The sequence below is a fragment of the Trichomycterus rosablanca genome, chromosome 22, assembly GCF_030014385.1.
Source record: "Trichomycterus rosablanca isolate fTriRos1 chromosome 22, fTriRos1.hap1, whole genome shotgun sequence".
NCBI lineage: Eukaryota > Metazoa > Chordata > Actinopteri > Siluriformes > Trichomycteridae > Trichomycterus > Trichomycterus rosablanca.
In genome coordinates this window covers 9,014,352-9,027,205 of record NC_086009.1, presented here as the reverse complement: position 1 = coordinate 9,027,205, position 12,854 = coordinate 9,014,352, and the positions used below count along the sequence as shown (strand labels likewise).

The following is a 12,854-nucleotide window of genomic DNA, read 5'->3' as shown; positions in this document are numbered from 1 at the left end:
TCACTGTGAGAAACAGCGAGGGGAAACACAGGGGGGGAGGTTGTAAACAGGTGGAGCGCAATATAGTTTCTATCAGAATACATCAGCACACGCGAGTTTTACAGTATTTCTGACCTGATCGTTCTCTACAAAACAAAATATTTATTAACCTTCAACTCACTACAGAACGATCCATGCTGCTCGTGTTGCCAAATCCACTCAGATTCATTTATTTCATCAGCGCACAAACTTTCATCTCTCGCTACTTGTTGATGTGCATGTTTGGACGTGGTATCATTAAACCTTTCATCACTTCTCACGTGTGTTTTTGCGACAAAACGTAGTTTTGAAGACCAGAAAAGCTCGCCTGTGATTCCCCCTGGTGATAGATGGTGTAGTGTAAAACCCCCCATCGCCGATCAGTCGTGTAGTGTGAACATTACAGCGACCAGGTGTTAATCAGAGTGTCGTGTAGTGTAAACTTGGCATAAGCTGTTCAACAGCCAGGTGTATGTTTACATTACATTTACAATGTTGTAGTGTGTCAGACATATAAAATAATAATAAAAAATGAATGTTACTGTTTTCTGTTTTGGATTAATTATTTATGTAAACATAATACACAAATATTTTTAATAATGAGTGTTCTTTGTACAATTATCACATTCGTTCTCTGAACATCTGTACATATTTAAACAAAACCTGTTAATGTAACTCAAATATGCCTAAATGTGTTGAATCGAAATTGAATCGAAAATCGAATCGAATCGGGACCTTGTGAATCGGAATCGAATCGATCCAGGAAATTAGTGGCGATACCCAGCCCTAGCGAAGAGTGAGCGCGACACACACGCACAAGTGTGTTTTTTTTGCAAGTTCGGGCTCGTCAGTGAATGTAACCGTATTCGGTACACAGAGATATTATATTGACATGCCAGCGCGTTGTGCCACCCCATTCCCATGGTTTTGAATGGCAAGATACTAACTGTTAGCTTAGCAAGCAAAACCCGATGGAATCGCTGTCTAAGTAGCGCGTTCGAATAACCTGCCTTATAATAAGTCATTGACTTATTAGAATCCTCTCTACTGAGGCAGCTGCCTATGTAGGCAGTAAGACAGCAAGGCAGCTCACTAGGTGTTTGAACACACCCCATGTAGAGAGCTCCCTAGCTTTTGTGTTATCGCCTCAAACAGTGAGCTCCCCCACAACCAATCAATGAGCTCCAACCACCTACAACTCCCGCCCCTCCCTTATTGTGGATGCGCGCAGGTCTTAAAGTCTCCGTTTTCAAGGTAGACCTTAAGAAGAAATTTGGCGCTTCACATTTTTTAAATACCGTCACCATTTTTAAATACCGCGGTATACCGTAATACCGCCCAACCCTAGTAGGAAGGAATCTGATTTGTATCTAATCTGTAGATACTAGCAGGTATGGTTCGTACTAGGGGTGGGCGATATGGCCCTAAAATAATATCATGATATTTCAGGTTATTTTTGCGATAACGATATTTTTGGCGATATAACAAAACACTGAAAAATATTTTATTTATTTTGAGAAAACACTTTTGCAAAAAAAATAATGTTCAGGTTTTATTTAGAATTAATATAAGTTAACACATCGTAAAAAAATGTAAGACGTATGTAAGAATTATGCACACTTTTCTTTATTTTGTCTTTCCAGTAAAAATAATGTAACAATGTAATGGCAGAGTCAGACAATTTCCATAGGGGTGGCCAGACTGAGACCATTGCTCACACAGGGGTCGCACAGAAACTGATAACTTTTTTTTTATGTGGTCACTCATTTATTTACCTACACAGGCAGTGAGTGCCATGTAGAATTACATCACGAAGACCTGCATACTAATAATAAGCTTTTTTTCTCTTCATTTTCCCTGACAAGTAGAAAAAACTAAATATAGCAACCTTAACATTATGAGGAAGAATTTTAAAGATATTCCTTTGAAATACTTTATCATTTGGCTGCCAACTTGTGTGTAATGATGACACTCAATTGAACCCCAGAACATGCCAGTGTGAATGCATGGAAAACACATTTTAATTTTCTTTCAACAATATGATACAGACTGACCAACACTATTAAGCCAAATCAGCACTGAAAATTGACTTTACTTTTAATAACCTTCTTCAATGCTGGAGCTTTTTAAAACGGAACATTTTCTTTTAAATAGAAGTGTTATTTAACTGCTATTAAATTGTTTCCCAACAAAATCCGCCCAATTTGGCGGATAAACGCACAATCTGCGCAGAACGCGCAGAACCCGGTGGCACCTTTACTCGTAGCGCGCTACAATTACTACTAAGTACAGTAGCAGTAGTACTACTTCTGTGTTGTTGGTGGACATTAATGTTAAGAGTATTCCTGCACTGTTTGGTGGAGGTGCGCTGTTGAATTGCGTCCCCGTGTGAACCTGCGTGCAGAAACACTTCCACAAAAAAGTTGCCGGCAAAGCGGTGGTTGGGGTTTGGGTTGCCAAAGATTAATTTATGGTGGACTTGGAGTTTTTGGAACGAGCTCCTCAACTGCAGAGCCGCTTTCCGCCATACTCGTTGCTGTGCCCAAATGACCCACGTAACGAACGTACGCCATTTGCGTAGCTGTGTGACGTCATTACGTAAACAACGCAGAATATCGCTATTATTACGATATGGGATTTTTTGTATCGTTTTAAAAATTATACCGGTATTATCGTGAACGATACGATATAGCACACCCCTAGTTCGTACTCGCATATTTAGGTTCAAACCCTAATAAAGATATAACTTACAACTTATATCTTATTACAGATATACACTGCCTGGCCAAAAAAAAGGTCACACACTCTAATATTTAGTAGGACCGTCTTTAGCTTTGATTACGGCACGCATTCGCTGTGGCATCGTTTCCACAAGCTTCAGCAATGTCACAACATTTATTTCTGTCCAGAGTTGCATTAATTTTTCCCCCAAGATCTTGTATTGATGATGGGAGATTTGGACCACTGCACAAAGTCTTCTCCAGCACATCCCAAAGATTCTCAATGAGGTTCAGGTCTGGACTCTGTGGAGGCCAATCCATGAGTGAAAATGATGTCTCGTGCTCCTTGAAGCACTCTTTCTTAATTTGAGCCCGTGCCATCAGGGAAGAAAAAATCCATTGATGGAATAACCTGGTGGTTCAGTATATTCAGGTAGTCAGCTGACCTCATTCTTTGGGCACATAACGTTGCTGAACCTAGACCTGACCGACTGCAGCAACCCCAGATCATAGCACTGCCCCCACAGGCTTGTACGGTAGGCACTAGGCATGATGGGTGCATCACTTCAGCCGCCTCTCTTCTTACCCTGATGCGCCCATCACTCTGGAACAGGGTAAATCTGGACTCATCAGACCACATGACCTTCTTCCATTGCTCCAGAGTCCAATCTTTATGCTCCCTAGCAAATTGAAGCCGTTTTTGCCGGTTAGCCTCACTGACAAGTGGTTTTCTTAAGGCTACACAGCTGTTTAGTCCCAATCCCTTGAGTTCCCTTCACACAGTGAGTGTGGAAATGCTCTTACTTTCACTATTAAACATTTCCCTGAGTTCTACTGGAGTTTTTCAACCATTTGATTTCACCAAACGTTTAAGTGATCGCCGATCACGATCATTCAAGATTTTTTTCCGACCACGTTCCTTCCTCGAAGATGATGTTTCCCCACTGTCCTTCCACTTTTTAATAATGCGTTGGACAGTTCTTAACCCGATTTTAGTAGTTTCAGCTTCTCCTTAGATGTTTTCTCTGCTTGATGCATGCCAATAATTTGACCCTTCTGAAACAGATGAACATCTTTTCCACGACCACAGGATGTGTCTTTCGACATGGTTGTGTAACAAATGAGAAGCTACTCACTGCATCAGTTAGGGTTAAATAACTTGTTGCCAGCTGAAACATAATCACCCATGCAGTATCCAATGGGAGGCTCTTAACTATCTGCTTAGTTAAATCCAGGTGGTGACCTTTTTTTTGGCCAGGCAGTGTATCTTATAAACTCAATAAAACACTACATTTGACCAGGAACGCCCATAATCCTACATTTACTCTCAAGATTTGTTTTTGGATGTTTGAGACATGCTTGATTTTAGCAGGATAACTGAAAGGTTGCATCATGGAAACTAAATAGAAGAATTATCTACCGGGTTTAGTTACAGATCTCTAGACTGTGTGCTGGAGTCAGACTCCTTACCCTGAGCAGGTCATCGATACGACCTTCTTTCTTCTCCAGGTCTGAACTCTTACTGCTCTCCAATGCGGCCAGTTTCTCCATAGTGAGATCCGACTGAAAGGAGGAGAAGAAACATTGCAGGTTAAGGATAGTGGAAGGGATGTTAACTACACAAATTCAGATATTAGAAGTAAGAGAACTTCCAAGAACGACATAAGCTCAAAAGTCCAAGTTCCCTGGGCTATTGTTTTATTTGCACACATAAGAAATATTTACAAATGCATTGATGGATAAAAACCACAGCTGGTTAACATAAGTAACCCCATTGACCTCCGTCAACTAAAGGCCGTTACCTATAAGAAAAGACCATAGCAGTAGGGATGTCCCGATCACGTTTTTTCGTTCCCGATACCGATCCCGATTATTAATTTTGATCCTGATCCGATACCGAGTCTCAAACCGATACTTGTATTTTCTAGATATTGTCTAGATAAAAACTGGATAATACTGTTCACACAGTGCACACTTCAAGTACATTACAGTTATTCAAATTAATCCAATGTACATGTTTAACAACTAAATAGCTCTGCAGTGCTGTAGGGAAAAATGCTGCATCCAAGCTATTGGCTTAATGTTTTGTATTTTTACAAAATCAATCAAAATGAGTGAGATAATTACAGTTTTACTTTAAACTTTACAATCGAAGAAAAAAAATCAGTTTAATGCAGTGATACACTAAAAATGAACAGAAATCTGTGTAGCAGCTTAACTTGAATATAAGAAAAAAAGTTACTAAGCATTACAGTAAAACCCGAATACCAAAATAAAATGGTAAGGCTATTTTGTTATGAAGGAAAGCCAGTTTTTAAAGTGCTTGTATTGTGACAGTGGTATGTGAAGTGAGTGTGTTTTGACCCTTTGGAGCTTCCATAGTGCATGGAATAGCGTGCTTGACTCTAGCTGTCCGCTATTCGGAACCGTAACAGAAGAAGTTAATAAAGTGTTATGCTCCCGACAATATGTGAATATACCGTGTATTTATTTCTTTATTAAGCAAGTGCATCACTACGTTGTTTTGTAAACCGGAGTGATCCTTGACTCACACACCATATAAACAGTAAAATTGTACAGTAATGAACGCAGCTCTGCTCCTACCGCCTCGTGAAACGCTCACATTGCAGACATTACACGTCGCTGCTGGACTTGTTTCACTTTCCAATTTAAAGTATTTACACACAGCGGACATGCTGACGTAAAACAAAAGATCGGAATTACGATCAGGTTTAGTAAAGCCGATTCCGATCAGTTAAAAAATGCCTTGATCGGCCCCGATCCCGATCTTTGAGATCGGATCGGGACATCCCTACATAGCAGTCTCACTAATAGGTACATAAGACTTTCCGCCATCTTCCCCCTTTCCCTCCTCACTTTCTTAAGTTTTAACGAAAGGTCCCTCCCCTCTAGGACCTGGTGGCCAATCCTCAAGCAGGAGAAATTAGAGCGGGCATTTAAACACACACAACAAATCACATTCATACAGTATAGCCATATCATTCAGTATACACATTCAGGCATCTTCTACACATCAAAGTCCTGGACCAGCACCGACCTTTGCTGACACCTGGATCATCCCCCGACAACAGGTAAGTACCTATTTATTTATTTACACTAATTACACCGGATAAATTAGTCTAGTCTTGGTGATGTGTAAGGAGTACTTACATCATCACAGACTTATATAGGTGCAAATGAGACACCAACTCTATATTAAAGCCCATTGTTTTTGGTATGGAATGTTTTGGCCATGTAGCGTACATGGTGTGCAATTAGACTCCGCCACCGTATTTGCAGGGTGGGAACCGGACTATATGTGGGTGGGTGGGTCTTCATACGCTCTGTAAGGACCCTGATTGGCAGAAGAGACGCCCGTGCAGGAAGCACGGACAAGAAGAGGAGGGCTGTACGTGTGTAAAGAAGGTTAAACCAGTGGTAAACCATCTACCCCACACACTTCAATAATAGGGTAAAGCGAATCCTGGCTCTTTATGATGCACATACCCTATATAGCCCAGTGGTTAAGGTACTGGACTAGTAATCAGAAGGTCGCTGGTTCAAGCCCCACCACTACCAGGTTGCTGCTGTTGGGCAAGGCCTTTAACCCTTAATTGCTCAGACTGTAACTGTAACTGTAGTGTAAGTCGCTTTGGATAAAGGCATCTGCTAAATGCTGAAAATGTAAATGTGGCCAAAAGTATTTGGACACCTTTCCATAAGTTTGTTGGGACAAAGGGAATTAAAATACTGACCTCTAAAAATACCCGTGTGATCTTTTTAGCAATAATAAGAGCCACTTTTCTGAAAAGGCTTCTCATAAGACATATGTCTGAGGGAATTTGTGCCCATTCAGTCAGAGCATTTGTGTGGCTGGACAATGATGTTGGTCAAGAAAGCCTCAATTTTCTGTTCAGTAGACCTGTGGTCAGGGTTTTAAAGTGTGACTGCAAGGATTTGTGCCCATTCAGTCAAAGGGTCAATTATAAGGTCAAGCAATTGATGTTCCAATGCATCCCAAAAGTATTTAATAGGGTCAGGGTCTGTACGGTTACCTGCGTTGTTCGGTGCTGAGTGTGTGGAAAGGCTGGTTTAAGAGAACACGAGGAGTGCGAGTGGTCTGCGTTTGCTGAACTGACGGAGGAGGGACTTCCCTGCTGCACCTGCCAAACATATACACGTTCATTTAATTTAACATTTACTGCATGACAGTAAAAAAAACACAGTGCAATGACCCTAACGCTCATTGAAACGGTCATATAAAAATAATCCCGCGTTTGGAATAAACATGCCAATGAGAATGATGGTCAAGTAGCTGAAGAGTGCAGAAACAAAGAAAAGATGGGACGAGAGTTAAAAGAGTGAGAGCAGATAACTCACTGCAGCAGGAGGGTTGGAGAGAGAGTGCTGGGGAGAGGATCGCACCACAGGAGGAATACCACGCGCCGGACTAGTGCCAGTGCCAGTGCCAGTGCCACTACCCCCCGCAAACTAGACACAGATGGAGAGAATGATAGGTAAAAAAAAAAAGAAGAGACTAATACAGAATGAGTGTGGTTAAAAGAAAGTAGTTCTGAGTGGATGGCAGCATACAATACGTAAATAGCTGAGGAGTTATCTACATCGGTATACACGTATGGAGACACCATATGTTGATCTCTGCTGGCTGCCGTCTTTTGTTGCTACATGGGTCTGGCAAATGAAACCGTTTGCCGGTCTGACCGGGTACAGCTGGCGTAAGTTCAGAGAAAAATTCGTAATCTCCGTACAGCTAACGTTTATGAAGATCTACATTACCTGACCCCTATATTATGTATATATAGCTTACATTCAGCTGTGTTGGCTATTTAATTAGCTTCCCCCACCATAAAAATGCACTTTGTGGGTAGACTACCACTAGCTCATCTGCTGCTACCCCCAATATATCCCATAATTAAATAAGCAGGGACTATTTGCTCAGATGCACCATGACACATGTTGGCGTTTGCACCTAATGCTGATAGCACCGGTTGGCTGGGCACCCCCTAGCAGGCACAACTGGCAGCGCCTGCAGACAAAATTGGCTACCAAGTCTGCTGTGTGGAAAAAGACCAGACTAAAAAGGGGGTGGGGTCTACTCCACTGTGGTTTATTATTTGTTTATTAGGATTTTAACGTCATGTTTTACACTTTGGTTACATTCATGACAGGAAACGGTAGTTTTATCTTCACACAAGATTCATCAGTTCACAAGGTTATATAGAACACAGTCATGGACAATTTAGCATCTCCAATTCACCTCACTTGCATGTCTTTGGACTGTGGGAGGAAACCGGAGCACCCGGAGTAAACCCACGCAGACACGGGGAGAACATGCAAACTCCACACAGAAAGGACCCGGACCGCCCCACCTGGGGATCGAACCCAGGACCTTCTTGCAGTGAGGCGACAGTGCTACCCACTTAGCCACCGTGCCGCCACTACACTGTGGAAGTATCCTTGTTAATAGCCCGAGGTGCCTGTACAGACAGTGGAGGAAGGCGGGGATCAGTGTGTGACTGTCCGTATCAGAGTATCGGAGGGAGCGCGTGTCGGGCAAATATAAAATCCCCCTACCTGGCAACTTTGTGAAGTGCAGTCAACCAGGCGAGGTGAATAGCGCCAGTGCCCTCTGCTGTTTAAAGTGAATATCGATTCATCTTAAATGAATAACCGATTTGAATCGTGGCACATGTGCACCGATTTTTAACTGTCTTGTGGTGCATCGTTACATCCCTACCTTTGAGCAATTATTATTAAAAGCTTCAAAACTGATTTTTACTTGTTAAATAAATAATTCGACAAAAAACAAAATGATTATTGTTTTTTTTGTAGCATTTTTATTATTGAAGTAATTGTGGCACACACCCCAAATCTGGGAAATAAATAGAGATGGAAGGATCGATCGGCTATGTATCGAAATCGGCCGATTTTTAATCAAAATATGCGATCGGTCGATATTTCCTAAATTCAGCAGATCCGATTGCGTGATATATAAAGATCACCTCCATGTTAAGCTTAACAGCTCAGTGGATTGATCCAGACTTTGAGCTACAACGCGCCAACCATCGCATCACCATTCGTCAACCATCGCATCTCACACCCTAAAATAACATAATTAACGTTGTGCATCATACATACGATGCAATTTTGCTGATTGAAATATTTACTTTAAAAAGATCATTCAACCCGACCCCATTTGAGTCGATTCTATGAGCACATGATATAAATTCGTGGTTCACTTTGGTAAATCGTTAGCGGTTCTAACTTTTGATGTAGATGAGAACAGAAAATGTTACAGAGCCAATCAGAGGCAAAAGTTTATTAATTACTAAATTTGTTAGATCAGGATCATCTGCTCTGACTGACAAAAAACTTTTAGCTCCACAGGCAGAACGAGTCTGACTCGGTTACCGCTGTGTGGTAATAGCAGTTTAATTAAGCTTAGTAGTAGCTGGTGTTTATTTAAAACCACGACATTAATTAATAACAGTAAACACAGAGAGATAACCGAGAAGAGAAACTTACGCGTCGCATAAAATGAACCGACTCCTGAATCACTTATATCGATACTGTGAACAGAGCGTCTCTCTTTTGTCACCGGTTTATCTTCACTGTTAGACCTATTTTTAAGGTTTTTTCAGACTGAACTGGATAACATTAAACCTGTGTGTGTGTGGTCAGTTAGACTAATGAAATGTCTCCTGTGGGTGAAAAAATGAATTGCTTTAGTTTTAGAAGTACAAGATCGGAATCGGCTATCGGCCGATCGCCCTGAAAGGAGATTGGAGATCAAAATCGGTGCCAAAAACCCCGATCGGAACATCTCTAGAAATAAATTAAGAAAACGCTGTTTTAAATCAATGCTCTTTCTCTGTACAGAAACATCAAAATATCTCTGAAAATCTAGAGATGCTCAGTGGTCCAAAGAGGGACGAGCCACAAACTGCAAACATGCGGTCAGGTGCATAAAGGACATAAAGTCTATGGTGTCTGGTACAGACCAACAACAGGGCTACTGAGGCACAGACTGCAGCTAATATTAATACTGGTGTTGAGGTGAAGGTGTTACGAAATAGTGCATCTAATTATTCCGTCATTGTGGTCGAGTAGTCACAGGGCAGTCAAAGTGATCATGCTAACTCCGGATTGCCACCACTTACGTTTAAAAAAAAAAAAAGGAAATGGACGATCACACAGCAAGCAGAACCCACCTCAAAATAATCACTGATTTTGTGTCCTCGACCTCCTCCTTTGCCTGATGGGAAGAGAAAAAATGTAAATGAATTTTAAAAAGTGATTTAAAAATCTAAAAGATTTCAAGTCAAATCTACTCAAATGAATGTCAACCTGAAGGTTGAATTTAAAGGTCCTACCTTGGCTGTCAAAAGGGTCTCCTTTCCTCTTGCGTGTCCTCTGGTCGTTAGGCTTCTTCTCCGGTGTCTTAAAAAAAGGACAAGTGAGACAGAAAGACCGTGAGAGAGAATATGAGACAACAGTAATTTATAACATCACTTAAATCCACAATCTACACAGTTTCAAAATCCCATTTCCAGACATTTCCATTAAGCTCCAGACTTTTCTGTGTAGATGATCAGATGCAAACTAAGGCTGTGTCCGAAATCGCATACTTCCATATTGAACAGTACGCAAAAGCAGTACGCGAGAGCGGTTAGTGTGTCCGAATACATAGTGCTCGTTAAACTAGGGATGTCCCGATCGCGTTTTTTTTGTTCGCGATCCCGATCATTAATTTTGATCCCGATCCGATACCGAGTCTCAAACCGATACTTCAACTAGATAACACTGTTCACACAGTGCACACTTCAAGTACATTACAGTTATTCAAATTAATCCAATGTATATGTTTAACAACTGAATAGCTCTGCAGTGCTGTAGGGAAAAAAATACCTGCATCCAAGCTATTGCTTAATGTTCTTTCATTTTTACAAAATAAAAGTAAACAAACTTAGTGCAGCATTGTAGTAGTAAAACTAGAACACTCGAAATGAAGTGAAGGTTCTTTTTGGGGAAAATCAGCATCTCTGGCGTGTTAGCGGACAGCCGGTTCCTCTTCTCATTATATAATAATAATAAACTCGCTGTATTCAACTGAGTGTTTATTTTTTAGGTGCCGTATCAGATTGGTAGTAATTGTAGATCGTTTGGTTAAATTATAGTTCGCGTACTTGTATGCGTGTTGTAACTGTAACTAACAAACTTTTCTGTGCTTGTATTGTGACAATGGTTTGATGGACGTTTCTACGCGAAGCGAGTGTGTTTTGACCCTTTGGGGCTTCCATAGTGCATGGAATAGCGTGCTTGGCTAACGCGATGACTCTAGCTGTCCGCTATTCGGTACCGTAACAGAAGAAGTTAATAAAGTGTTTTGCTCCCGACAATTTGTGAATATACCGTGTATTTATTTCTTTATTAAGCGAGTGCATCACTACGTTGTTTTGTAAATCGGAGTGATCCTTGACTCACACCATATAAATAATAAAATTCTACAGTAATGAACGAAGCTGTTGGACTTGTTTCACTTTCCAATTTAAAGTATTTCCACAGCGGACATGCTAATCAGTTAAAAAATGCCTTCATCGGCCCCGATTCCGATCTTTGAGATCGGATCGGGACATCCCTACATTAAACAGTACGCCAGAGTACCTGCTGTTGGTACCTACCTTATGATTACCTACGGGCAGCCGTTTTTGAGTGTGCAAACAATGCACACTTGCGGTCCGATAATCTATCCTATAATTCAACTGGAGCTGCAAAGGCATTGATGGAGGAAAGCGAACTAAGACGAACATTAAAAATGTCATGATTAAGTACAACCCTGAATAACGTTATGCATCATGTGACGTTGGTAATATGCAGGGCTCTAGAGTGTGACCTAATTTCTCAATGGTGCGACCCCACCCTGGGGTGCCGTCAAAAATATTCTGATATTGATGGGTCGTTCGATACGATTCTATTAAACGGCTCTTTAAAATGAACAAAAGGAACCGAGTCGCGCCTCTGGAAGCCGCTATATATGTATATCTTTTTATTTCTGCGCAATTCTTATCGACTGTAATCCACCCATTCCGCTTCCATCAGTAGAGGGAATCAATCAGTCATAATAAGAGCTGTTTATTGTCGAAATTCTAATCCGAAAAAGGAGCGCGGAGAGCGAGCGACACACACACACACACACACACCGAGAGAGAGAGAGACACACACACACACACACTGATCGTTATTACTACCTCATTACTGTAAATATTATAATTATTGTTATTATTTTTGCACTGTTTTTATTAATATTTTATTCTATTTTATGTTTTTTTGCACATGTAACTGTTTTGTATATATTTGTTCTTTCTTACTGTTATTTTTTATTATTTCACTCTAACTTGCTTTGGCAATACGAATGTCTTTGTCATGCCGATAAAGCTTATTTTGAGTTTGAGTTGAGAGAGCCGTAACCGAGCTACAGAGAGAACATGCAGAAAAGAAGCAGTGCTCCTAGTATAATGACAAATAATTGAGAAATAAACTATAAACTTGTTTAATTATGTTAAATCTGATGCGTTCATGGCGCGAACTGAGCTTTTCGAGCCTAACTTACATCAAGAACAAGTACAGGGAGCGACTGAGGGCTCTGGACCAGGAGCTCCGTTTCTGCCTCTCATCCATCCCTGCCAGAACAGGGCGATTGTGTGCATCATACCAGGCTCAGGTTTCCCATTAAAAGTAAGTCACGTTTACCCCTCCCTCCCTAAATGACACCTTATGTTGTGTGTGTGTGTGTGTGTGTTAGCAGTCCGAGGGATGCAGAGTAAGTAAGTTTTTTAATACATTTTAGACTGGGGTGACTTGAGATTTTGCATACTTTTAAAGGGTGCCATGACTGAAAAAAGGTTGAGAAACACTGGTCTAAACCAATCAGAGATAGTGAAGGGCGGGACCAGCGTCATCAACGGTGGGCGTTACACAGCGAAAGTTAGGAGTAGTAATATCATGGCGGAGTGTGTAGGATGTGTGTGAGCAGCTGTGCTGCTGTTTGTGTTTTCTTTAGTTCACTGACGTGAGAAGAGTTTTGCGCTTCGCTCT

General features: G+C 41.1%; 1 protein-coding gene across 1 annotated transcript in view; it reads right to left on the bottom strand.

Moving 5' to 3' along the window:
* The window catches only part of tlk2 (tousled-like kinase 2), a 39,187-nt gene that overhangs the window by 14,981 nt on the left and 11,352 nt on the right, over positions 1 to 12,854 (bottom strand). Inside the window, exons 4-8 of the mRNA XM_063018785.1 lie at positions 10,133 to 10,199; positions 9,971 to 10,014; positions 7,119 to 7,229; positions 6,794 to 6,901; positions 4,209 to 4,301 (exon numbers count right to left, since the gene is read on the bottom strand). Of these exons, the coding sequence (XP_062874855.1) occupies positions 4,209 to 4,301; positions 6,794 to 6,901; positions 7,119 to 7,229; positions 9,971 to 10,014; positions 10,133 to 10,199 (423 nt within the window). The remainder of the gene's footprint in view (positions 1 to 4,208; positions 4,302 to 6,793; positions 6,902 to 7,118; positions 7,230 to 9,970; positions 10,015 to 10,132; positions 10,200 to 12,854) is intronic.